The 25,486-nt window shown below is 48.1% G+C and overlaps 1 protein-coding gene across 7 annotated transcripts in view; it reads right to left on the bottom strand.

Annotated features, from left to right (window-relative positions):
• Window positions 1–25,486, bottom strand: part of Dapk2 (death-associated protein kinase 2) — a 118,999-nt gene that overhangs the window by 2,314 nt on the left and 91,199 nt on the right. For 4 of the 7 annotated variants that reach the window (XM_039081122.2, XM_008766241.4, XM_039081125.2 and 1 more), the window contains 6 exons: window positions 23,443–23,572; window positions 19,767–19,815; window positions 19,109–19,135; window positions 15,180–15,332; window positions 14,166–14,211; window positions 6,764–12,857 (listed from right to left, as the gene is read on the bottom strand). In XM_039081122.2, coding sequence (XP_038937050.1) covers window positions 12,243–12,857; window positions 14,166–14,211; window positions 15,180–15,332; window positions 19,109–19,135; window positions 19,767–19,815; window positions 23,443–23,572 — 1,020 coding nt within the window. In that variant the 3' untranslated portion in view covers window positions 6,764–12,242. Of the gene's footprint in view, window positions 1–956; window positions 1,041–1,137; window positions 1,228–6,763; window positions 12,858–14,165; window positions 14,212–15,179; window positions 15,333–19,108; window positions 19,136–19,766; window positions 19,816–23,442; window positions 23,659–25,486 lie in introns of those variants that run through there. The other 3 variants (NM_001395735.1, NM_001013109.1, XM_063265164.1) reach the window with 3 other exon arrangements.

Below are 25,486 nucleotides of genomic sequence, written 5' to 3'. Positions count from 1 at the left end.
AGCAGGATTAATGAATCCTAATACACACTGAGCCCATACCCACCAGGCATTAGGAACAGGTCTTCATTTACATTTAACCACTACCCAGCAAGGTAACAAGTATTATTACTCCCGTTTTACAAATAATGACACTTTGGAACAGAGAAATCAAGTAACCTTGTCATGGTCACACAGCAGGGAAATAGCTGATTTGAATTCTGGAAGACTGGCTCTAGAGGCCACCCTCTTATATTTTTGGTTGTGAACCTAGCCTTTAATGGTTGAGGCATCTCTCCAGCCCGAGGCCACCACCCTCTTGATGAGTACATTCCATTACAAGTCTCTTGTTTTAAGCATACACTAAAGGGCCAGGGTGTAGCTCAATGGTGTAGCATTTGCCTAGCATAATAAAGGCCCTGGGTTCAACCCTTAGTATTATAAATATTAAATAAACAAACAAAAACTATAACAAGTATACCATCTCAAATGTTATTGATACAGGCAGTCTAAAACAAAGCAGGGACAGTTGGAAAGAGTGTAGCCAAGCACCCATTGTACAGAGGAGCTGGGATTGTCAGAAAAGGACTTTTTGAGGTAGAGTGGTTTGCAATAGGGTCTCATGAACTTGCCTGTACCCTCTGCCTTCACCTCCTAAGTCCTGGGATTATAGGTGTACCCTATTATACTTGGCCAGAGTAAATTTTGGATGGTCTATGGGGCCCATTTCCACAGTTCTCAGGGGACTGCTGGTTCTCAGGTAGGGGTGGGAAGGGTAGGGTGGAGTTGCAGCTGTTAGGGACCCCGTACGGAAGGGTTCCTAATGGTCCCTCAAACATATCCCTCTGCTGGTCACACTTCAGCCTTCAGGGCAGAAGAGGACAGGGCCTGCAGAACAGGCAAGAAATAGTTAATATCCTCCCCCTCCACGCCTACAGTCCAGGAGCTGTGCCCAAGCAAAGGGCTCTACATGGACTTACCAGGTCCTCACTTGTCCTCAAGTGCACCTTCTTCATCAGGGAGCGAGTGAGGTGGTTGCACAGGGAGACGATGCTGAAGGACAGCTGAGGAAATCAAAAAGAGGACGGCTGGCTGAAAGGGAGATCTGGAGAAGCAGGGAACCCCACCGGCCCCTGCCCCTCACCCCAGGCCCTGGCGCACCTTCCACCGCCTGCGGACATACTGCTTCTTAAAGTTCTCCAGGTTGACCACAGACTCTCTGCGCACCATGGCTTGCTGGTTGTCCACTGGCTGAGAGATACGACAGCATGACGGTGTCAACTGGGATTCAATGGCAGCTTCCCACCTCCCCACAGAATCCTGGACTACACATTGTCCTCAGCCTGCCGCTGACCTTCTCCAGCAAGGCTTGCAGTGGGGATGTCTCACTGCCCAGAAGGTATCCTGAGTGTCCCTGAGCTATTATACATATAACAGTTACTATAATGTAGTACATGCATACACAGAGAGAGAGAGGGAGGGAGGGAGGGAAGGAGGGAGGGTAGGTGAGAAGGAGGGGGAGAGAGGGGACGAAAGAGGGAGGGAGGGAGGGACAAACATGCAGACATTCACGTACACACAGAGACTTACAGAGAGAGAGAGGGAGAGAGAGAGGAGGGGAGGGAGGGAGGGGGAGAGGGAGAGGAAGGGGAAGGGGGAGAGGGAGAGAGAGAAACACTAGCATGACTACCATCTCTAACTGAGAAAAGCAGTAGTCATCAGTATCGCTTTGGGGAGGGGGTCATTTTATGGCACTGGGCTGACTGGCTTTGGTGAAATGCATGCCTATTGGCAGGTGTGGCGCTGATACTCCTCTGGTATTAGAAATGGAAGAAAATAGGGGTCTCGATGGGGCAGGGGTTGGGTGGAAGACAGAGACACAGTTGACATTCACTGCCTGGCAGTCTTGGACTGCAAAAAGCCTACCATGACTTCTCTGTGCCTTGGCTGTCTCACCTATAATATCGAGACAGCGCTGGTGAGACTGAATGAACCCACGGATACGGACATACCTAATCCAGGATCACCAAGCAAACAGCAATAAAATGATTGTTATCAGCCCTCTCTGTTTCCCTTTAACTGTCCCCTTTTTTTTTTTGTAAAATAGTAAAATAGGGTTTCCTAAATGAAGAGACAGGTTTAGGGGATTCTGTGGATATCCTAAAATGGTGTATATTTGAGTGCAACTTGTATGTGAATGGTCAGAGTAGCCCCGCTCTTTCATTCCATGGCATTATTTGTTTATCAGTGGGAGAAGGGCAGATGTGTACGGAGGTCAGAGGGTAACTTATAGGAGCTGGTTCTTCCCTTCCACCATGTAGGTCTGAGGAAGTGAACTCAGGTAGTCAGCTTGGCACCTGCTGAGCCATCTCTCCAGCTCCAGCTCCAGCTCCAGTACCATCCCTGAATGTCTTGGAAAGTTCTAGCAGAGGAGCAGAAATGCTCATATACCTTTGACAGGAGAACCCGTTCTCCCTTCAGGGAAAGCCATCTTTAACCAAGCCTTTGGGAGACATGCACCTAGAGTACTGAGGGAGGAGAGGGGTCCCTGCCCAATCAGCCAGACCAGCCTCAATGGAGTGACAGACATCGCAGATCGCCCTATGCCCAGGGTAGCCTTATTCTTACAATCCAAAAAAAGTGGAAACAACCCAAAAGCATATCTGTCGATGTGTAGAGAAACGAAACGTGGCATATTCATGCAATGGGGTGCTAACTAGCAATGGTAAATACAGAAACAAGTGAAGTGCTGGTACATTACACAACATGAATAAAGCCTGGGAGTGTGGTAAGAGGAAGAGGCCAGACACAAAGGGCCAACTGTGTGTGATTCCAGTGATATGATGTGGCCAGAAGAGATAAAAATACGGAGACAGGAAGCAGATTAGGTAGGTTTCGAGCTGGGCCCAGGAGAGAATGTGGAGTGCCTAAGAAAGAATGTCTCCTGGGGCTGGGGAGATGGCTTAGCAGTTACGAGTGAATATGGTTCTGGCAAATCTCTGACTTCAGTTCCCAGCACCCAGGGTCAGCAGCTCACAAGCACCTGTAACTCCAGCCACAACACTTCTGGCCACCTTGGGTACCTGATTCACATGTGCCTTCCCTCCCCCACATACACATAATTAAGAATAAAATAAAGAGCAAGGAGGAATGACTAGGTAGTTAAGAGTACCTACTGCTCTTCCAAAGGACCTGCGTTTGGTTCTCAGCACCCATTGCTTGTAACTGGAGCTTCGGGGGGAGCCAGTGACCTAGGTGGGTTCTTGGACTAGGACTCAGGAAGAGCTGCAAGTACTATTAACTGTCGAGTTCCTCTCCAGCCCCGAGAATGTTTCCCTTCTGGGTTAATGAAAATGTTCCTGGATTAGAAAGTGACAGTGACCATACTATTTTGTAAAAATACTAAGGACCACTGAATTGAACAGTTTCTGATATAGTAATTATGGAAGTAAAATTGTGTGTGTGTGTGTGTGTGTGTGTGTGTGTGTGTGTGTGTGTGTATGTGTGTTCAGGCAAGCGATGGTTCCAAGGACAGTTGATAGCTTCTGTGGATTCTCAAAGGACCCTGTGACCCAAGAACAACTATCCAGGATGATCCCTCAGGTCTCTGCAGCCTTTCTGCTCTGTTTTACAGCCTGTGATGCTGTCATAGGTAAGAAGCTAAGGGAGGCAACCCATAGGCTCTTCAGAGCTGGTTCTACCTAACCACACCCAGAGCCCAGCTCACTCTCGTTTCCCTCATGGTACCGGGCACCAGAAGGAGGCCATGTATACCACCATCCACACTGCCAGGAGGCCCATGCCAGGGATACCTCACCCATGCTCCCAAATATCCTAATTTATATATCATTCTAGAAATATTGCTGATTCTGATATCACTAGAGCCTCGAATGTTCCTTTGCTGTGTGTGGAGACTGGATGTCAGCTTGGCCTCCCGCAGCTGGGAAAAACCTGTGGACACTGGAACTTGTCCTTTTCTATACCAGCAGGCCATTCTTCCCTCCTCCCACAGCCAATAATGCTCCTGTTTACTCATGGTAGGGTTGAAGTGAGTCCCTGAACTACCGACAAGACCAACTAAAATGGAATCCCAAGACCTGGGCCAACAGAATGGCTCAGTGGGTAAAGGTGCTTGCTGCCAAGTCTGATGACCAGAGTTCAGTCCTAGGTTCCACATGACAAAAACCACCGTCTGATCTCTACACATGTGGCACTTGTATGCACATGTACACACACACACACACACACACACACACACACACACACACACACACACACACACACTGTAAACCTGGACCTGCTCACACCCATCAATAAGAGGCCCAGGGTACTTTGATCAGCAATCACAATACCATTTGGAGGTGCAATTCACTCAGCCATAAATGACCTTTGAACCTAGTTCTGGCATAATGTAATTGTTTTTCATAAGGAAATCTGAAGCAGTAGACTAAGGGAGAGGAAGGACTTATTCTTAAGCACTTACTGATGGGTAAGATTCCCAACCCCCCTAGCTGGAGAGACCACATGTAGAAAAAGGAAATCCTATTAAGGAAAACACCACTTCCTTCTGGTTTAACAGTGTCATTCACATTGCAGAGAGGCCCCAATGAAATGTCACATGGAGCTGTGCCCAGGGACATGAACACGAGGTGACAATTACTTCTAGTGTCTCTCTATATGCTACACATATCCACATGAGTCCAAGGAAAAGGCCACCGAACCTATGAACCTGTCAAGCTGGCCTTTCCTCATTAATGGGCTCCTTGGTTGCTAAGAGTCTCTCAAAAGACTGATGCAGTCATCTCAGCCTGGAAAGCCAGAAGGAGAGAGATTCTGCCGTGAGACCTATGCCCAGAAGGAATGTGGCATTGTTTTGGTTGAACGGACTGTGTCGGCTTCCTGCCCTTCCCTCTTCAGAAAGACAGTGAGTGTCCATCTTCCAGTCTATGGTCTATCTCTGATATCAGGGAGCCCAGGTAGCTCTGATGGGGCTCCCAGGGATGATTGGCATCTTGAAAAAAATGTCGAAAAGGGAGGTAAGAAAACAGAAAGCTGTGGCTGCAGTCAGATTTTTTTCTACACGGATGCGAATGTCTCTGAAACTGCCCAGGGGGGTGTGAAGTGGCGCCACAGAGCAAGGAGAGGAAGCAGCTGTAGCAGCCACCCTCAAGATTCGAGAAGAGAACCGTGGGCTTCAGAGGCGCCACCCCCTCCAGTGATTTTCTCTCTATACCAGGCTTTCCACAGGAGCTGCAAATAGACTGTAGCTTTCAAGCCTCCATCCGGGCCACCCCACAGCCTCATACTCCACAGAATGCCAGGAACACCCGCTTCTCTCCCCTGCCACTCTGGGCCTGGTAGACGTCCCTTCTCTCAGTTAAGTCTTCCTCCAAGAGGTACCTCTTCCCTTCCTTTTGCTGGCTGGGCCTCGGCCCCTGTTGGCAAACACCTATTTTCCCAGGAAGATGCAGGTGAAAATTTTGTGAGTTCATCTGTCTCCTCCAGCCTGGGTGCTCAGGAGCTGACCCTGCAGCCACTGGGAGAAGGTGAAAATGTTCCTCTCCGTGCTTGGCTTAGTCTCATTTTTCTGGTAGGTTTTGGGACAGATCATCGATATTGTTTTAATCCTCTTTACCAGGTCTTTGTGTTTTCTAAGCAATTTTTGTCTCTAAGGAAAACTTCCCAAAACTCTCCCTCCTGTACCCTTAAGAGTATGTAAAGGTTTCAACTAAATACCACGTGGGAACTGTGGTTGGGTCCTGATATGAACAAACCACATGGATGTAACAACACCCTTGCCACATGAGGGTGGATTAGGTTCATGAAGGAGACAAAGGAATCGCTGATTTCCTTAGGCATAATGATGTCACAATGCTTACACAACAAAAGACGACTCAGTTGGTGAAGTGCTTGCCTCACAAGCATGAGGATTGGAGTTTAACCCAGAGCCCATGGAAAATTATGGGCACAGTGTACGCATTTGTAATTATAGTCACAGAGACAAGGGAGGAAGAGGCAGGTGGATCCCTGGGAAACTCAACGGGCTAGCCTGGCTTTCTTGATGAGTATCCAGGAGAAGGGAGACTATCTCAAACAAAAAAGCAGAAGGCACCAGAGAAAGATCCTGCAGGCTTGGGGGGCACACACCCACAATCACAGCACTTGGTGGCTACAGCAGGAGAATTGGGAAGCTGAGGTCAGGCTGGACCATATAGCAAGGTGTCTCGAAAGTGCGGGGGCTGGGGTATGAGCTGAATACACTTAAAGCTTGCCTTGAAGTATATTCAATACTTCAGAAGAAGCTAGAGCAGGAGATAAAGGAGGTGACAGCCATGGACTGGATCCCTGCTGAAGCAGGGGGTGACACATGGAACTCACCATTCCATACCTCTACATACGTCTTGAGAATTTTCCCTTTAAAAAGTTACAGACTAATTTTAATCTCTGTAACCTTCCTTTTCCACCTATCACTCAGTTCCAAGCTTTTGGCCCAATCTGGGCACAGACCTCCAGATTCTACCCAGTGTCTTCCGTAAGGACACAGGAGGAGGCAGCTGCCTCAGATCTCCACAGACTCTGCTGTCCTTCATGCACTGCCTCAACCAGGAAACACCTCTACTGTGTTATTACTCTCACTCAACCGTTCTTCACCTGTGGGTCGGGATCCCTTTGGGGGTCAAATGACCTTTCCTCGGAGCTGCTTAAGACCATTGGAAAATACAGATACTTATGATTCATAACAGTCACAAAGTTACAGTTTTTAAGTAGCAACAAAAATAATTTTACAGCTGGGGGGTTACAACATGAGGAACTGGATTAAAGAGCTACAGCATTAGGAAGGTTGAGAACCACTGGTCTAACTGATAACTTACCAAGCCTCTCCTACCTCCTGCTTGATTGGATCCCATTGGCCTGATACTGAATCTTTTTTCCACTCTGAGGTAAATTTTTAAATATTTTTATTAGCATACATTATTTGTAGTAAAGGATTTCATTATGACATTTTCAGACATGAACATAATGTATTTCCAATCACATTCACACACACATACACACCCCATTAATCCTTCTCCACTCTTTTACTAATCCCCTTCCACTTTCTAACTAGAGCCCCTCGTGTGTGTGTGTGTGTGTGTGTGTGTGTGTGTGTGTGTGTGTGAGTGTGTGAGCGTGAGTGTGTGTGTGTCCCAGTGAGACGCATGAGGCTGTTCACATGAGCCTGGATAGGTTTACCAGTGACTACATCATTAAAGAAAATATCTCTCCCTATCAACCTCTCATTCAGGGTTTTCATGACCTCATCTGTCACCTCCCCCTAGAACCAGAACACAATGGGTGTTTGTTCAACTGAACCGGCCCCTTTGCAACTCCAACATGCCCACCACTAGTTTTAGTCTCCAGGGCAAGAACCGTCCCCACAGGCCAAGAAGTTCACAAAGGAGAAAAGCCATTCAGCTCCACAGACATTTCTAGAAGATTTGACAGTGATGAAACGGTTATATCCGGGCACACAGCAACCTCTGACTGGGCTGTGAGAAGGGAAGCTACCCCTGTCATCGTCGCCTCAGGAGGAGAAGCAGAGGAGGAGTCTCTGCTCTTCACACTGTGATCATTCCCTCTGCTCTGCTCCAACTCTTTCTCATGAGTCTTCAGAATCTGCACAACCATCCACTGCCGAGTGTGGCTGCCCTTCCCGACACACACAGGGCAGCCATAGTTGTATCTGCTTCAGGCTAGGACAGCTTCCTGCCCAAGGACCTGCCTCCCAACTTCCTTAGGAACTGATTTTCGGGGATATGTTATACACTTTCCCTGCCCTCCTGACAGCCTAAATGATGTTTGAACTGAGCACGAAGCCAAGCTTTAATTTAAAGTCTGGTAAATTAAAAATCTTTCGTGAGGGTCTGGGGGATATCTTAGCCAGCAAAGCGCTGATTGCACTAACATGAGGACCTGCGATTGATCCCCAGGTAAAAGGCCAGGCTCAGTGGTGTGCACTTGTATCCCCAGTGCCTTGGAGGTCAAATGAAGCAGATCCCTAGGGCTCAGTGGCCAGCCAGCCTGGTCTATGTGGTCCCTATGAGGTCTCAAAAAGCAAGGTGGCTAAGCTGGGAGTGGTGGCACATGACTTGGATCCTAACACAGAGGGGTAGATCTCTACTGGAGGCCAACCTGGTCTGCATCATGAGTCTCAGGTCTGCCAGGGCTACACAGCCAGAGACTCTCTCTTGAAAATAAGCCACGGAAGATAGCTCCAGAGAAATGACAATCAAGGTTGACCACTGGCTTCCACAGGCATATACATATGTATAAAATGTACCTATACACATATTTGTACCCCCGTATGTAAGTATCCCAGGGTGACAGAGACTCAAATCAGTGAGCTGCTCCCTGTTCCCAGCTCCCTTCCTCTAGGTCCTGGTGAAGCACTCCACTCCCTATCCCCCATCCTGCCGTGACAGCCCTGTGCTCTAGGTGGCTATTAAAATGCCATCCGTGTGCCCATAAGGAGCAAGCAGGTTCACTGACTGCACTCCTTTCCCGGGTCTCCTCAGTTACCCCGGCGCATCAGGTTGTGATACCTTAGGAGAAAGGAGTTTGTGTGTCGTGACATAGGAAGGTCACAGTCTCCTCTAAGTTCCCTGAAAGTCTCTGGGCTCTTTTCGTAGTTAACTTTGTCTTTGTCCAGTTAAGACTCCGGTTATGAAACAGGTAAGGAGGGTTGGGGATTTAGCTCAGTGGTAGAGCGCTTGCCTAGCAAACGCAAGGCCCTGGGTTCGGTCCCCAGCTCCGAAAAAAAGAAAAAAAAAAAAAAAAAAAGAAACAGGTAAGGAGGCACTGTACTTATGACCAGCCCTGAACACAGAGGAAAATTTCACTGCAAGGAAGGAAACCACTATGGCTCTGAGCCAGGCCAGAGGCTGACCAGCTGTGTGACCTTGGATAAGTGCCATCCCACAAACTGCTGTACAGGGAGAGTTCTGGGGAGCTCCCCTCCGAGGACCCTTTCAGCATGAACAGAGTAGTAGATTCCACAAACCCAAGAAAACCAGCTCTCTCTCTCCCTTCCCATCCTCCCTAATCAAATCATGGCCATCACTTAAATCTTCTTGCATTTACTTTGGCCTTCAGAGAAGGTTCATCCAGCATCTTGCACCCATGGCCGTTCTCTTTTTAGGAAACCCAATGTAAATGTCAGGGTCTGTTGATACACCCAAAAGGACCTTTAATATCCATGGTGTCTTGTACCAAACACGTATGTGAACAGGGCACATGGGACTTGGAAGCATCTGTGGAGTCATTTGTCTTTAGCGTCAGGCACAGGGTTCTGCAGCCTTTCCTTCATCCCTGGATGTGCAACGTCAAACCACAGCCATCATCGTCAAACTCCCAGTCAACACGGCATCTCAGCACTGTGGGCCTGAAGTGAGGCAGGTCATTGGGAGAGTGGACTGCACAGCCTCAGTGAGTCAGGTGGGGTCACCCAGCCTTCGACTGTGGGCCACAGCAGTCCATGCTTGAAGTTCTTCTGGTTCACACCAATGTGGCCCAAACCCAGAGAGCAATGTTGCAAATGTAGCCAGGCCTCCTCCTCCACGTTTTACTGTCTCTACCTAGGGTCAAAGTTGAGCCGGGTGTGTTTGCACCCTCTTCTGCGTGGTGGTGCTGTCTCTTGTTTGCCCTCTCCCTGTGCATCTCCTACAAGACTGCCCATGATAGGATGCTTTTCTTCCTTAATTGTCCGTGAAATAACCATGCATCTTAAAATTGTGGTTTCTTATACTTGATTAAAATAGTTTCTATTTCAGTTATTATATGTGATACCTTAAATGATCCAGCTTGCTAATTTTAAAAAAGGATTCTAGAGAATGAGTTTATTAGATCAAAATCTAGTCTGTGCTGCCTGCTGAGAATTTCTACTTCAACACTAGCCCAGGACCTGTTAATGGCTTCTGGTGACCCTGGGAGCAAAGGTAGAACTCAACAGGCCTTGCTGGTTCTGCTCTTCCTCAGCTCGCTCTACAGTATATATACCTGCTCTCTACAGTGTACACACCTGCCCTCTACAGTGTACACACCTGCTCTCTACAGTGTACACACCTGCTCTGTACAGTGTACACACCTGCTCTCTACAGTGTACACACCTGCTCTCTACAGTGTACACACCTGCTCTCTACAGTGTACATACCTGCTCTCTACAGTGTACACACCTGCTCTCTACAGTGTACATACCTGCTCTCTACAGTGTACACACCTGCTCTCTACAGTGTACACACCTGCTCTCTACAGTGTACATACCTGCTCTCTACAGTGTACATACCTGCTCTCTACAGTGTACACACCTGCTCTCTACAGTGTACACACCTGGTCTCTACAGTGTACATACCATTCTCTCTATTTTGATTTTCCTTTCATTCCCTTCTCATCATCACAGTCTACATGGCATGACAGTCTACAGGGGACAGCTCTCTCCCAGGTTTGCTTAGTTGGCCACAGCCCATGTCCTCCATACATAGTTGCCTAAGCAGATCAACCCAATTATCTAGCTATCATGTATCTATCTCTACACCCCTCCCTTCCTCCCTCCATCTCTCTCTCCAGGCCTTACAATGTTGCCCCCTTCTCTTTCACAGCATAGGAACCAGCTGGAGTTCTTCATTTGTATAATTCTTGAGTAATGCTAGAATCTATCATTTAACTGAGAACTCCAAGGAAAACTGACTTGATGTTACATAACATCACATCCCCAGACTCGAGTCAACTTTTTTGAAACTGGCAGGTGCCTGCTAACTATGTCTGAATGGATGGATGAGCTTGGGTCCCATCCACTTCCTCAAGCACAGAATCAATTCCTAAAGTCCACGTAGTTAAGGAAATCAGGAAGAGTGACAGACTCACCAGAAGGCTCCCATTGTTATCACTAATGTGACACAGGACAAGTCACATTCTTTCTTGGTTTCCTCCCTAACCTGGGGATAATATCTCTGGGTATTTTGTGAGGCTATGGAGGTACTTGAAGTGATGCAGTTGGCCCCTAGTCCCAAGCTTTTAGTTCCATGTGGGGTCCAAGGTCCATAGTCTATGTGCTGTCTGCATGGATGCATTGGCCTTCCTCCTAGGAAGGGGAGATGACATCACGCTATGAAGTTTGGGAGCTAGAAGAGACCAATGAGCCCCGTGCTTCTCAAAGCTCTCTGGGGTTTGCCAGGCTTCAAGGCCCACTGGCCTACTATACAGGAATAAATACATCCTTGTTGTATGTCTCTTGTCTTCATCCTCAATATAAAGTCAGACCCTTAGCCTCTGGGATCTGAACTCTAATATCAAGATGGATATTTACAGCTAAACCTCACTAAACTTCTTCCTCCATATCGCACCTCAAAGATGAACACCCTGGGAAGGCAACTGGCTGTGAACGCTCCTATGCCAATTCTCCATCTCTGTGTCAACTTCTTCATCAGTTATGGGAAATGAACAGTAATAATACTGTCCTTATTCTCCGCTCACAGAGCCCTGACCCACCCCAAGACAGGGTGTCATATAGCCTAGGCTGGCCTTTAACTCAAACTCAATATATAGTCAGAGATGACTCTGAACTCTCGATCCTTCTGACTCCTCTTAAATCCCAGGAATAGAAGTATGTATCACCGAGCCTACTTCATGCTATGCAGGGCATCAAACCCAGGGCTCTGTGGATGCTGGGCAAGCACTCTAGAAACTGACCTATATCCCAGCCCCTTAGAGTTCCTTAAGCATCCAGTAAGGTCACAGTCATAAAACCCAATGAGTGAGAAGACAACTCAAAAGGAACTTAACATTTTCTGTGTACTATAAGGCCCTGACTCTGTAACAGGAAGGTACTGCTGAGCAAGTTATGCTAGCTATGTCCATCCAAGATCTTCGCTCAGACACCATGCATGTGGAATGTGAGAGATGAGCCAATCCGTCATCATTACCCAGTTATACAGCATTTCCTGGGGCCCGGAAGATACCCCCAGAGAAGGGCATGCTGAGGGGATAGGTTTTCTCATCGTTTCCACAGCTCAGCTGCTTTGCCAGCACTCTCTCAGAAAACTAGGCTGGTGAGGGAGGTGCGGAGTAGGTCCACTAACTAACTAAGACCCCAGTGGCTGGGGAACTCTAGAGGCAGTGAAGGCTGCAAACACACACCCTGCACGACACTTCCAGCTAGATGCACCAGCAGAGGGGAAGACAGCATGCTTCTACAAAACCCTGGGAATGCACTACTGACTAGATCCTGGTGCTCAGAGATTCAAGCCGGCCAGGATCCCCTCCGTGTGTGATCTGTTGAGCAGCTCTGGTAGGGACTCACTGGTGTCCCGGTGGAACACGGAGCCCAAGGCGTGGCCGTCAGTGTTCCCACTCTCCAGCTGGAGTATGCCCGCCATTTCCTGCATCCACTGAATGTCTGCTGACAGCTGCTGCCTCAGAGTCTCAAACTGCACCTGCAGATGGTCTAGCTTCCTGGCCACACCTCCAAGGCTGGCCCCTGCGGCCTGGATGTCTTCTCTCAGAAGCTTCTTCAGGGACTCCACCTTGCGGAACTCATACTTGAGCTGGGACAGGTTATGACGGGCATTCTCGTTCTCCTCTCGGTACCAAGCCTCCTTCTCATTGTAGATGGAGACCAAAGACTCCACATCATCCTGCAGGGTATCATGGGCTCCTGCGAGGGCATGGCATCCCTCGTCTACCCGAGCCACATCCTCTACTACGTGAGCAAAACGTTCAAAGTTGACATAAGTGTTGTTGGGGGGCATGCTGGAGTGGCATTTGAGGGTATACTCTCTTAGGCGTTTGGTCTTCAGCTGGGCAGGTTGTGTCTTCCACTGCTCAGGGACGCTGGCTTCTCCTTTTGACTAGTAGGTGTTCAGACAGAAGAACCAGAATATTAACATACTATGTGTTCCACAGGGCAGTCCGAGTTGCAGGCAGAAGGCACACACACGGCCTCTTTGGCATTCACTGCTCGTTTCAAGACATGGTAGGAAGAGCCAGGGTGAGGCTAGCACTGCCTCCCACACACAGCAAGAGACACTGAGGGACGTAGGAGTACTGCCTGCATGCTCACTTCAGGTCAGAGAGCTCTATGACCATTAGAGAGGGTCTACGCACATAGAATTTAATAGCAGCTCACATAGACAAGCAGAGGCTCTGCAAACATCCACTCAAGGGCTGAAACATGCAGGCTATGGTGGGCAGAGGAAGGCTGAGGATATCAGCATGCTCAGTAGAAAAGAGCCCAAGGGGCTCTCTAGCTTTGGGCCATAAGCACATCCCAACCTGGAAGATTATTGCCCTTCCCTATCCTCCAAGGAGTAAATGAACTTGAACTATTATCTATAGGCCTCTACCCTTCTCATCCACACTGAGATCATTCCAATGGGCCTTCCCAGTGAATAATATTAATGGAGTCCAGAGAGTGTTCAGCTTATCAGCCCACAGAACCAGGGCTGGGCCTTGCTCCAGTACCCGCCATTTCCAGTACCCTCTTCACACCAACGTCAAGACTGAAAACCAGTGGGCCCCCACTACAAGCAGAGTTAGACAGGAATTCACTTTCTGCCCTGACCCTCCAACAGGGGACAGAATTGTCCTAACAGAGTTTCGGGTTCCCTTCCATATCAGATCTCTGTCTCAGGACCAAATTCCCGAAGCCACACAGCACCTATAAAAGTGATTGGCTTTCATTTCATCCTGTAGTGAGAGCCTGGTAGTCAGAAAAAGAAATCCACCTGATTACAAAGTTCTAGTGGCCTGAGATCTGTCTACAACCGGACTTCTGTGTAAAAAGGGACAGCGAGATGACTCCCAGTAAACTACATTTGATTTAAAAAAAAGCATCTCAAGTGACATCTGCGGTGCTGCACTGGCTCTCTGAACCCACAAAATGCAAGCTTCAGATGGCATAACCCTAATTTACTCACTTTTGTCTGTTTTTGTGGTGCTCTTGATGGACTGCACAGCCTCATGCGTGTGAGGCAAGCGCTCTAGTACGGAGCCAGCATAACGCCATTTGAACAAGCCCAGGCCCTCTGAGGACCCTTGACGAGTACCCGAGATCAAGCAAAGGCCTCCTAACAGCTGTTTGTATCTGCCTGCCACAGCCAGCCCTGGTGGCAGAAGAGGGACCTCCTGCTCACTGGAGCTCAATACCATGCCCTTACCATGATCCAGGGATGCCTGAGAGCCTCTTGGATGGTAAGCCGTTTCCTGCAATGAGAACGAGGAAACAGAAATGACCCCTGAGGACACTTCCAGGAGCAGCACTCAGTGTCCCACCTCTTTGACATCCTTTGGCTGCACCATCAAAGCAGGACAGGCACAGAGGTGGCTGAAAACAGACTGCATTTCCAATACTCTTGGGGAAAGGATCCAGACAGAACCCTTACTACCCAGGCCCTCAACTTCAGTTTCCACACTGGAGGATCTAATCGCCACCCTCTACTGAGCTTCCAGACCCCCCTGAAAGCCAGCTCTCCAGGGCCAAGTCTCTGGTGTCCATTGTGATGTTTTCCTCCCAGCTCTCTCCTCTGTCCTCTACTGCTCAACATTCAGGTAGGTTGAGCCCCAACCCTTCTGCATGCCACAGGACCCCGCTCTGATTCTCTCTGAAGTCTGTGAAAGTCAGAGGACATAGCCCTGGCCTGAGGACCTGTCCCCTGTCCATCCAGGCCCCTTCTCTGATGCTCACACAGATAATCATAGCTCACCGATTCTTGCCCATCCCCCTTCTTTGGCCTTACAGCTTCCTGGCTCAACAGGGCCGCTGAAGGAGAGGTAGGATTTGTATGTCTCATCTCTCCCACTATTCTGACCTCTCTGGGCCTGCTCTGCCTCCACTCTCAGCTTGAATACGCTTCAAAATGTTCATAGTCTACCTTTCAAATCAGAATCCTGCATATGTTTAGGGAAGACGCTACACTGATATCCAAATACACACGCGTGCAAGCATATAAGCGTGCGTGCTCGTGCAGACAGGGTCATCTGCACTCTGGCAGAAGATGAAGGCACAAAACCAAGATGTCAGGATGCGCACCTAGTCACGGCCAGGGACACATCTCGGCACCTGACCAGACTGGACTACATGACCCAGACGGCAGAGCGAGGGCGGGCTGGCACGCCTTTGAAAGGCCACGGGAAAGAATGTGCACCTGAGAAACCAGACTGTATCCGCTTACCGGGTCTCCTTCACAAGAAGCTTCCGAATGAAGTCCTTGGCCAGCTCACTGGTCTGGCTGAAGAATTCCTCGTCAAAGTCGTAACTCACAGCAGTGATGTTTGCCAGGGTTTCTTGCTTTGTGTCTCCCAGGAAGGGGGATGCTCCACTTAGACTGAGGACAACAGAGAAGGAACCGTGGAACTGAGGGAAAGGCCCAGCCCGTTCTCTCCAGGCAACCAAACAGTTGATTTCTCAGTGCTGTCTAAGCCAACTCACTTTCTGAACCTCCCACTGAGTACCTGACTCAGGGAGACTGTGTTTAAGGGACTCTCAAGCTAAAAGAAGAGAAACAGCCCTTGGTAGAACAAAGTAAAGTGCAGTAAGGAGCCAAACAAAGAACCCGGGGAGCTCAGGGAGGTAGGGGCGTTGCAGCTTTCACGGGGTGGCTGATCTTAAAGAATGAATAGGCTGTCAGCAGTTAGAATGGCTCCAGGAAGAACTTTCAGACTGAGGGAACAAAGCTTGAGAAGGCGTGAAAACATTTCGTCCCCATGGGGCTGGATGAGGCCATGCCATACAATGACCTCCTGAAGCACCAACTCTTGATTCGAATTCCCCTTGAGCACTGGGTACCTCTACGCAGATACGCCCTTAAGATGCACGCACCCCATCCATGCACCACCCACCTTGATTAACCACGTCATCTTACCAATTAGCTGTGCTGGGAGTCACTTCGGATTTCATTTCTGCTCCCTTAACACATTCTCTCACTCGGCTGAAAGTCTGTTTCTATCTAGCAGACAGCTCGTGGTAGTCATTCCCGTCCCTGTCACTGCTTTCTTAGCACTGGGGAACAGCAAGGTGCACTGGGAAACTCTGACGCTCTGAGTTTAAATCCACTTCTGCCACTCATTAACTGTAAACTGAGCAAAGTCCTCTACCTTTCCAAGACGCTGGCTCCTCATTTAAAATGAAGACAGAAACAGCCCCCACCCATGCTGCACATGATTGACTTGAAGAACTAATGTGTGCAAAACACACCGGGCAGGGAGCTGTGGCAGTGAATGCCTGTTATCCCAGCGCTTGGCAGACAGAGGCAGGAGGAAGAGACTTTAAGGCCAGCCTGAGCTACTTAGAGTCTATATCTTAAAAGATCAAAGGAAGACTGGGCGGAATGGTGCACACTCTTAATCCCAGCACTCACTTAGAAAGCAGAGGCAGGGGAAGAATCTGTATGAATTTAAAGCTAGTGTGGTATACATAGAGAGTTCTAGGCTAGCCAGAACTGCATAGTGAGACCCCATCTCAAGAACGAACAAACAAACAGTCCGTGAATATGGATGTATTTCATGGGTAGAGCACTTGCCTAGCATGTATAAAGTCTTTGGGACCAGTCCAGAGCACCATAAGAAATAGATAAGATGCTTTGTATAACTCTGATCCATACTAGTGGTTCTAGATAGAAATAAATCATTATTTATGGCATGGATAAAACATAATAACCCTCTATGAGTCCTAAGTCTCCCGTTTCCATAAGGCCAGAAATTGGTCTATGCCACATGTGCTGTGTCCTCCCTCATCTCTTCTCTCCTACCTGGGGGAATCCAGTCCATTCTATAGCTACTGATGTGTTTATAAAAAGATAAAGAGGGGGGATTATGTTCTATGGAGGTGTGGTAAAGTATGAGGAAAGGGGGTGCCTCCGCGGGTCCATGATGAGACATCCCTTCCCCCTGAAGGTCCAGCCACATGACAGTATAGTATAGAATAGAGTTTATTCAGTGCATGGGGAGGGGAGTTAAGAGGGTAGTAAGGCAAAGAAAGGCAGAGAGAGAGAGAGAGAGAGAGAGAGAGAGAGAGAGAGAGAGAGAGAGAGAGAAATAGAGGAGTAGAGGCCGGCCATGAGCTTGTGGAGAGAAGGGGGGGAAGGGAATGGGGAGAGAAGGGACAAAGAGGGAAGAGAGCAAGAGCAAGAGAGAGAGGACGGGCAAGCAGCCCCTTTTATAGTGTCAGGCATACCTGGCTGTTGCCAGGTAACTGTGGGAGTGGAGCTTAGAATGCTAACAGCTACTAGTTCAAATACATCTACCTAGACAGGTAGATCTGTTCATCTCCTTCTCTGTTCCACAGAAATGTGTTCAAAACTCCAGTGTAACCATGCTCCCACAGGGTCATATCTCCCACAGACACAGAGCCCAGGACAAGCAAATCCAACTCTCATCCATGTCAGTATCCTGAGTGCTTGCACAGAGTACTTCTGACAGAACAAGTTTCCTTTCTTTTTGTTTTGTTTTTGTTTTGTTTTTAGAGACAGGGCTTCTCTGCATAGCCCTGGCTGTCCTGGAACTCACTCTGTAGACCAGGCTGGCCTTGAACTCACAGAGATCTACCTGCCTCTGCCTCCTGAGTACTGGGAATAAAGGCGTGTGCCACCACTGTCTAGGCAATAGACACGAGGTCTATAATCCCAGCTTGTGGGGAAAACTGAGGCAGGAATATCACAAGCCCAAGGCTAGCCTGTGCAATCGAGTGTGTCTCTGTCACAGAACATAATAACCCTCTATGAGTCCCAAGTCTCTAAAAAAAAAAGAAAAGAAAAGAAAAGGAAAAGGAAGAGTAAGAATAAGATTAAAGAATAAGAATAAGAAGAGAAGAAGGGGAAGGGGAAGGAGAGAAGGGGAAGGGGAAGAAGAAGAAATAATTAAGGAATTCCAGGGATATAATTCAGCAGTAGTACATTTGCCTGGCTTACGTCCAATTACTCTAGTTTCAAACTCCTCGTACCACAAAAATAAATAATCAAAGGGCTACACAGTAAAACAAAACAAAGAAAAGTAACACAAAATAAAATAAGTCTCATCAAGGTCAAGGAGTCATAAGAACACTGTGTGTGCCGTAGAATTCCTTAATAGTTCAATATGAAAACTAGAATTCTAAAGAAACCCAAGATTTAAGAAAAAAAAAATAGGCAACAAGCTCCCTGGCTCTGTGAGTACAGAGAAATGGCTGTTCACTTTGCGTCCGATCCAGCTAGGTGGTTAAAAAGGCACTGAGGCCATGGCCCTACCCTAGTGATTCTGACTTAATGGATGTGGGTGGGGTCTGGGCCAGGGTAGGTATTAAAAGGCTTGCAGAGTTGAGGGCCTCAGCTGTACTGCAGGAGTCACGGTGTAGTTCCCAGCCTACACTGCTGGGAACAATCCCTGGCGGTGGAACACTGGCCCTGGCCAAGGGCTGACTTTCACCTCCCCAAAAATGCCATGAAAATGGCATTCTCCATGTGAGCTACCAAGGGCAACCTCTTGGAAGCACTGGGGACTGAGTATCTACCAGCTTGCCCTGTGTGCCAAAACCGAACCTAGGAAATGTGTCCACGGTGGCTGTTCCCACCCTACTTCCTATGGCAGAGAGTCTGTAGTTCCTATTTTTTCTGATAAGAAAAACAGGTCCAAAGGTTAAATACCTGTCCACGGCCACAGAGACAGAAAGAGACAGCACTGGTATCCTGCCCCACGTGACGTCCACAAAACAAACAAAACCCTACACAGGAAATCTTGGCTTAAGCCACTGGATACAAGGGGGCAAGAAAGGGGGAAAAAGGGGGGGAGGAAAGTGTGAGAGGGAGGGAAAGTGACCTAGAGATGAGAAGAGAGGAGAGAGGGCACATGCAGGCATCCTCGGGGCTGTCACAAGGCTTCTGGTGAAGTAAAGATCTCAGCCAAAGGCTGAGCAGAGCGGCCAGAGCTTACCGCCAAGAAATTTAGACGTGACCTGTGTAGGAGGGTGGGCAGCTCTCTCACACTAACCCTGCTCAAGTGCAGGAAGTGGAGCTCAGAGCGCTTGGCCTCAGAAGCTGTGTGGATGTAACACATCTATCGATGCCCCCCTGCCCCCTCTCCCTCTTCCTAAAGCTGAGCAGGGCTTCAGCCCTAAGCTGGAAATACTCACAGGATGTAGGTGATGACTCCGATGCTCCTGTAAAGAAGAGTGGCTGGGTCAGGCCCTCCAGGGGGTCACTCGCTTCCCCCAGGTGGCCTCTGAATGCCATCTCAAGTCCTGCCCCTCCCTACCCCACTCTGCAACAGACAGAACGCATTTAGGATCCTCACTCTCTGCACACTGAGTCAAGGACCCAAAGTCAGGGTCTGACTTCTGAATTTGCAGACGCAGTCCTCGAGGCGTGTCCCTTAACCACTGAGCCCCCTTTCCTTATATACTGAGGACACTCAAGAATAAGAAACAACCTCACAGGACCGAGGGCGGGGTCAGGAGCCGCACCAACTGTAAAGCAGTGGTCAAACAAAACAAGTAAAGAATTTATCACAGCAGAATTACTAGGCCAGCACAGGCCTAGGACATAGAATGCTCTCGTGGAACGGCTGATGGATGGACCAATGGAGCTAACTTAACTGCTTTTGAGACCCCAGTTGAGGCTGACCCAGGATAAGCCTGCATTTGCCCCAGCCCCTCTCCCGCTGACACTGCCTTCGGGCTGGCTGCACAGCTACTGCTCCCGGAGACTAAGGGTTTAAACACTGAAGGGCATGCCATCTAAAACAGGGGCTGGGGCCTTCTGCCCCTGGAAGGATCCCGGGCCACCACTTACCACATGTCTGCCTCCAGTCCCAGTGGCTCATAGTTCACGATTTCTGGAGCTGAAAGAAGTCATGTTTAAGCGTCAAGAGGGAATAGAGATGAGAGGAGATGGTTCTAGGGAATTCTACAGTGTTTGGTGCCTATCGTCTCCATCCTGAGTCTCCAATAGTGAGAAAGGAATATTAGAACAGTGGGTGGGAATAATCTGGATGTAAGAATGCTGAGGAAACAGGTTGCTAAGGACTGTGGGAGTTTCTACAGGAAGTCTATGTTGAAATCTAACTCTTGGGCAATGAAAAAAAGAAAACCAACAATAACAACAGGGCCTTACAGTAGATTAGTTCAGGATAGTAAACCTTCCAGAATAAAGTGAGGCCTTCATAAAGGCTCCAGAGAGCATGTTCCCACATGAGAATAGAGGAAGACAATGGTATCTGTGACAAGGTCCCTCACCAGACACCAGGCCCACTGGCACCATCATGTGGGACTCACTACCACCGGATCTTTGGTCAATAGGTTTTAGATGTTTGGTTGCAGTAGCCCAGACAGGGTAAGACATGAGTTTCTTGCTAAGCTGGGAGAACCTCTCATGAACAAGCCATGATGAGGAAGGAAAAGGAAGGTACAAAGGAAGAGGAAGTAGGAAAACGTGGCAGTAGGAACTGAGCCAAAGATACAGTGAGCGACCAAGAGACAGTATAGAGTGTGAGAGAAGATTCCGCCAAAGAGACAAGAGGACCGTGAGATGCCCCGAGAGCACAGAGGCCCCAGAAAGCCAACCTTCGGTTTCATGCTCACTCTGACTGTGACTTGTAAGCACGTGGTAATGGAGACATTATAAAGGCGGTACCTCATGAGAGAAGAAGGGAGCCTTGATAACTGCTAAGGCAAGAAGGGGAGCACGGGATAGATGAGCTCTACACCCAGAATAATGTCTAAATCACAGCATCTACAGGCTGTCTGCTGTCCTCTCCCCTACATCTCCTTCAACACGCAGACGCCCCATACTGGCTTTGACTTTTTTCCCTGGCTATTTTTAAATGGTGCCAGGATGTACTGTATCTCTTGATTGCTTCTGCTTGCTTCCTGCATGGACTTCTGTTTTCTCCACTGTGTATTAGCCCATGTGCTGAGCTGTTGTATGTCTGCACCCAGTCCCTCTCAGAGAGGCTTGAATGGTTTCTGCTTCTTACCACTGCTACTTTCTTTTCTTTTCCATTTTTTCCGATAAGACACATGAAAGTGTGTTCTTTTTTTTTTAAATGATATTCAAATTAGGTGTGGACCTCAAGTAATCTATGGACTAGTCCAATAAGAGAGGTGCAGAATTTGAATATATATTTAAAGAATGTTTTGGGGTGTGTGTGTAGCGGGGGGGGGTGTTGAGATAGGGTTTCTCTGTGTAGCCTCAGCTGTCCTCCTGAAACTCGATCTGTAGAACAGGCTGGCCTTGAACCCAGAATGCCTGCCTCTGCCTCCTAAGTGCTGAGATTAAAGGTGTGAGCCACCACCATCCAGCCAAGAATCTTTTTTTTTTTTCAAGTTGGAGAGCCAAGATCTGACTATGCAGCCCATGCTGGCCTCCGTCTCAAATTCCTGAGTTAGAGACGTCTCTTTGTTTTTCAGACAAGATTTATGCAGTACAGGCTGAACTCAAATTCCCAGTGTAGCTTATCATAGCCTTGAACTCCAGATCCTCCTGCCTCTACCTCCCGATTACTGGGATTACAAGGTGTAGACCAGCATGCCCAGCTCCAAGTCATTCTCACATGGCAACCTGACACCACTCTGACAACCAAACTATGATCATTTCTCTAGGAATTCATCTCTCTCTCTCCCCTCCCTCTCCTTCACCCCCACCCCGTCTCTCTCTCTGTCTCTCTGTCTCTCTCTCTGTCTCTCTGTCTCTCTCTCTCTGTCTCTCTCTGTCTCTCTGTCCCCCCTCTCTCTCTCTGTCTGCACCTCTCTCTCTCTCTCTCTCTCTCTGTCTCTTTCTGTCTCTCTCTGTCTCTCTGCCTCTCTCTGTCTGCACTTCTCTCCCTCCCTCTCTCTCTCTCTCTCTCTCTCTCTCTCTCTCTCTCTCTCTCTCTCTCTCTCTCTGTGCATCTCATGTTCACCCTATGTATACCAGGCTTGGCCCATTACATCCTGAGGACTCTCCTGTCTGCTTTTTATCTTGCTGTAAACTCTGAGATTGCAGACACACAGTACCACACCTGGCTCTCATGGGTTCTGGGGATTCAAACTGAGATCACACAGGCATGGCAAGTACTTTACTCAATGCTGTCTCCTCAGCCCTAGGAAATTAATTTCATTGCGTCTTACTAAAATGATGACTGCCATACATGACTACACACTGATTTTTTTTAATAGTTTCAAAACAGATGTGTGCGTCTATGTGTGGGTAAGTGTGCACGTGTGAGCACAGGTGCCCACAAAAGGCAGAAGAGGGTTTTGGACACTCTGGAGCTGGAGTTACAGATGATCATGAGTCATCTACCATGGGTGCTAGGATCTGAATTGGGGTCTTCTGAAAGAGTATGGACTTTTAGCCACTGAGCCACATCTACAGCCCTAAAGTTCTCATATTTTGTCTGTTGTTGGGGGTGGATGTTGGGTTTTTTTTTTTTTTTTGACACAGGGTCTGGCCTAGAACAAGGTACTTGGTGGAGAAAATAACTCAAGCTGCCTTTTGAGGAGACCACACCCTCCATTTCTGAAACACTCCAAGTCCCATACAAGATAAATGATGGTTTGATTCTCAACTCTTGTTCCTTTCTTCTCTGCAGAGGTATTTTCTAATGAGCCCCAAACCTCTGGACCAGTTCCCTGGGGAGTATCTAGTGTGTAGGACAGGAAAGGTTAGGGCAAAGGGTGGGAGGAAGAGGAAAGGAATCAAGGCCAGAGCTCAGCCGGAGCTGACTGCTGCAGTGTGTGAGTGAAGGCCAGGCTCTCCCTCGGGAGAGGCAGGTGGGGATCTAGCACCTGGCAGATGACCCCCTCTTTCCTTTTCAAGAAATCAAAAGCTGCTCCAGACAGAGGAGTCATGTGAGGAACCAAGACCCAGGAAGTGTTTTTTAAATCTGCACAAGGAACTCTTCCAAGAGTAAAAGGTGAAGCCAGGTCTGGGAATGTTTAACTCTACAAAGGCTTCTAGCCCCACCTGGCTACTCTCTGTCCCACTGGGCAGTCAAAGCCAAGCCCACGCCTTTCTCTTCACCCAGGGCCTACCAAGAGGATTCCTTCTCAACTCCAGTTTCTTGCAAGTGTCCCAAAGCACATTCCTCAGCCCAGGATTGTTCCTAAGATTTCTGTCCCTCCTTCTCTCTGTCTCTCTGTCTTTCTCTACCCCCCCCCTCTGTGTGTGTGTGTGTGTGTGTGTGTGTGTGTGTGTGTGTGTGTGTGTGTGCCTGCAGGCCACAGGACAACCTTGGCTATTGCTCCTTCAATACAATCCGCCTTAGTTTTTGAGACAGTGCCTTTCATCGGCCTGGAACCTGTCAAGTAGGCAGGCTCAGCTGGCTGGCCACTGAGACCAGTCTCTACCTGTCTGTGCCTCTCTAGCTCTGGGATTACAACTACCCTTGGCTTCCTTACACAGATTCTGGGCCTTGAACTCAGGTCTGAACTCCCTCCCCAGTTTCAATTGGCATTCAGAAGGAGAGAAAAACAATCCCCAAACTCACCAACAAATTCAGGTGTCCCAAAAATGTTTTTAAATTCAACTCCATCTTCTATTTCGTGAGCCAAGCCAAAGTCAATCAGCTTGATGTGTGGAATGGGGATATTCTTGTCTAACAACATAATGTTTTCTGGCTGCAGAACAAAACAGAAAGAAGGCAAGATAGTAATTAAAGTGTTATTTTGTGTTTTCCTGTGGGGTTAGGGTGGGGTTCCTGCTCTCTTAGCAAGGGGCCAGAGAGGGAATAAAACAGTAGAGTTCTTGTTTTTGTGTCCTAAGTCTTCTGTGAGCTTTGACCGAGGGTCAAAGACCAGTTTCCACTAACCCTGTACTGACAGCAAAACTAGAGAATGGGGCTCCAATTTCCCATCTGTCTCTGAATGGAAGAATCCTTCAGTGAGGTTCCCTGCTTGCTCATCTGTCAGATGAGACCAATCCTGCATGTAGCCTTTCCTATAAGCAAAGCCACCTCCCTGTGATGTGAGAGGGCACACAGCTTCCCCTGAGTTTATACAGGACTCGTTAGCCTTGACTGACTCTCTGACCTCCCTCTTGTCCTCTGGCCAGTCAGCTTCCTGTTGACTTTCTCTGAGACTGACCAACTTCTCTCTGTGTGTTTAACTAATTTTGGCTTTTGGCAGGACACAGGAAAAATGCACCTGATTTCCAGGGAAAATACCAGCTGCCCAACCTATTTCCGGCCCTGAAACAGCTGCTGGCCTGACCCAACAATGGCAGGCTTGGCGGAAAGGAGACTGACTAGACCCTCACAGTCCACCCTGCCATCCCTCTCCCAGCTTCCAGGGTATCTGGACAGGATCATGAGGTCTGCCTTCTTCATTCCCATCCAAGCTCTGAGAAGAGACAGGGAACGGACAGATCTATCCGCTTAGCCATCTTTCCATCACCCCACAAGGACTGTCTTATATTCCATTTAAGTTGGATTGTCCTGAAAACTTCAACCATACAAAAATCTTTATGTAACATTCCTAGCAGTATCACAAGAGCCAGAAAGCAGAAAATGCCCATAAACTGATAAAAAGATACACAAAGTGATTCATATACATACCGTATATGATATTCACATAGGAAAGCCTACTTTTTTCCAGGCTGGGAACTGAACCAAGGATTTTACTTGTGTGAAATAGTACCCTTATTGGCACTAAGAATACTATTTGATGATAAAGAGGAATGAAACAAATGAAAAGGTAAAAGGGAATTAACTATTGATCTCTGTTACAATGTAGATAAGCCTTGAAAATGTTACACTAAGCAGGTGTCAGGTTGCTTGCCTGAAACTCTAGTGCCTGGGATGATAAAGAGGAAGAGTGAAGTGCATTTGAGGTCAGCTCCGGCTACTCTTAAGTCTCTTCCAACAGAAGGAGGAAGACTAGGAGGACGAGGATGAGGAGGAAGAAAGGAAGAGGAGAAAGAGGAAGAAACATACACAAAAGCGTACATAATACAGGATTCTGTTTGTAAGAAACACACACAGAGTCTAGGCAAATACATATGGACAGAAAGAAGATTAATAGTTGAGTAAGACTTGGGGAATAGGGCCAGTGAGGTGGCCCAGCATGGAAAACAGTGGTTCTCGACCTTCCTAATGCTGCAACCCTTTAATTCAGCTCCTCCTGCTGTAGTGACACCAACCATAAAATTATTTCATTGTTACTTTATAACTGCAAATTTTGCTACTGTTGCAAATCGTAAAGTAAACATCTGATATACAGGATATCTGATATGTGACACCCCCCCAAGGGGTTGAGACCCACAGATTGAGAATCACTGATGTAATTTGCTGCCAAGCCTGATGGTATGAGTTCAATCCTTGGGACCCGCATGGTAGAAAGGAGAGGTGTAACTGCAGCAAGCTCATCCCTGACCTCCAGATGTGCACTGTTGCATGTTCATGTGAGCAAACACACACATGAAAATGTAATAAATTAAAAAAAATATTGGGGAGCCAAGCAGTGGTGCCAAATGTCTTTTAATCGCAGCACTCAGGAGGCAGAGGCAGGCGGATCTCTGTGAATTCCAGGGCAGCC

This window comes from Rattus norvegicus, chromosome 8 (assembly GCF_036323735.1).
Source record: "Rattus norvegicus strain BN/NHsdMcwi chromosome 8, GRCr8, whole genome shotgun sequence".
NCBI lineage: Eukaryota > Metazoa > Chordata > Mammalia > Rodentia > Muridae > Rattus > Rattus norvegicus.
This window is presented reverse-complemented; position numbering and strand designations above follow the sequence as displayed.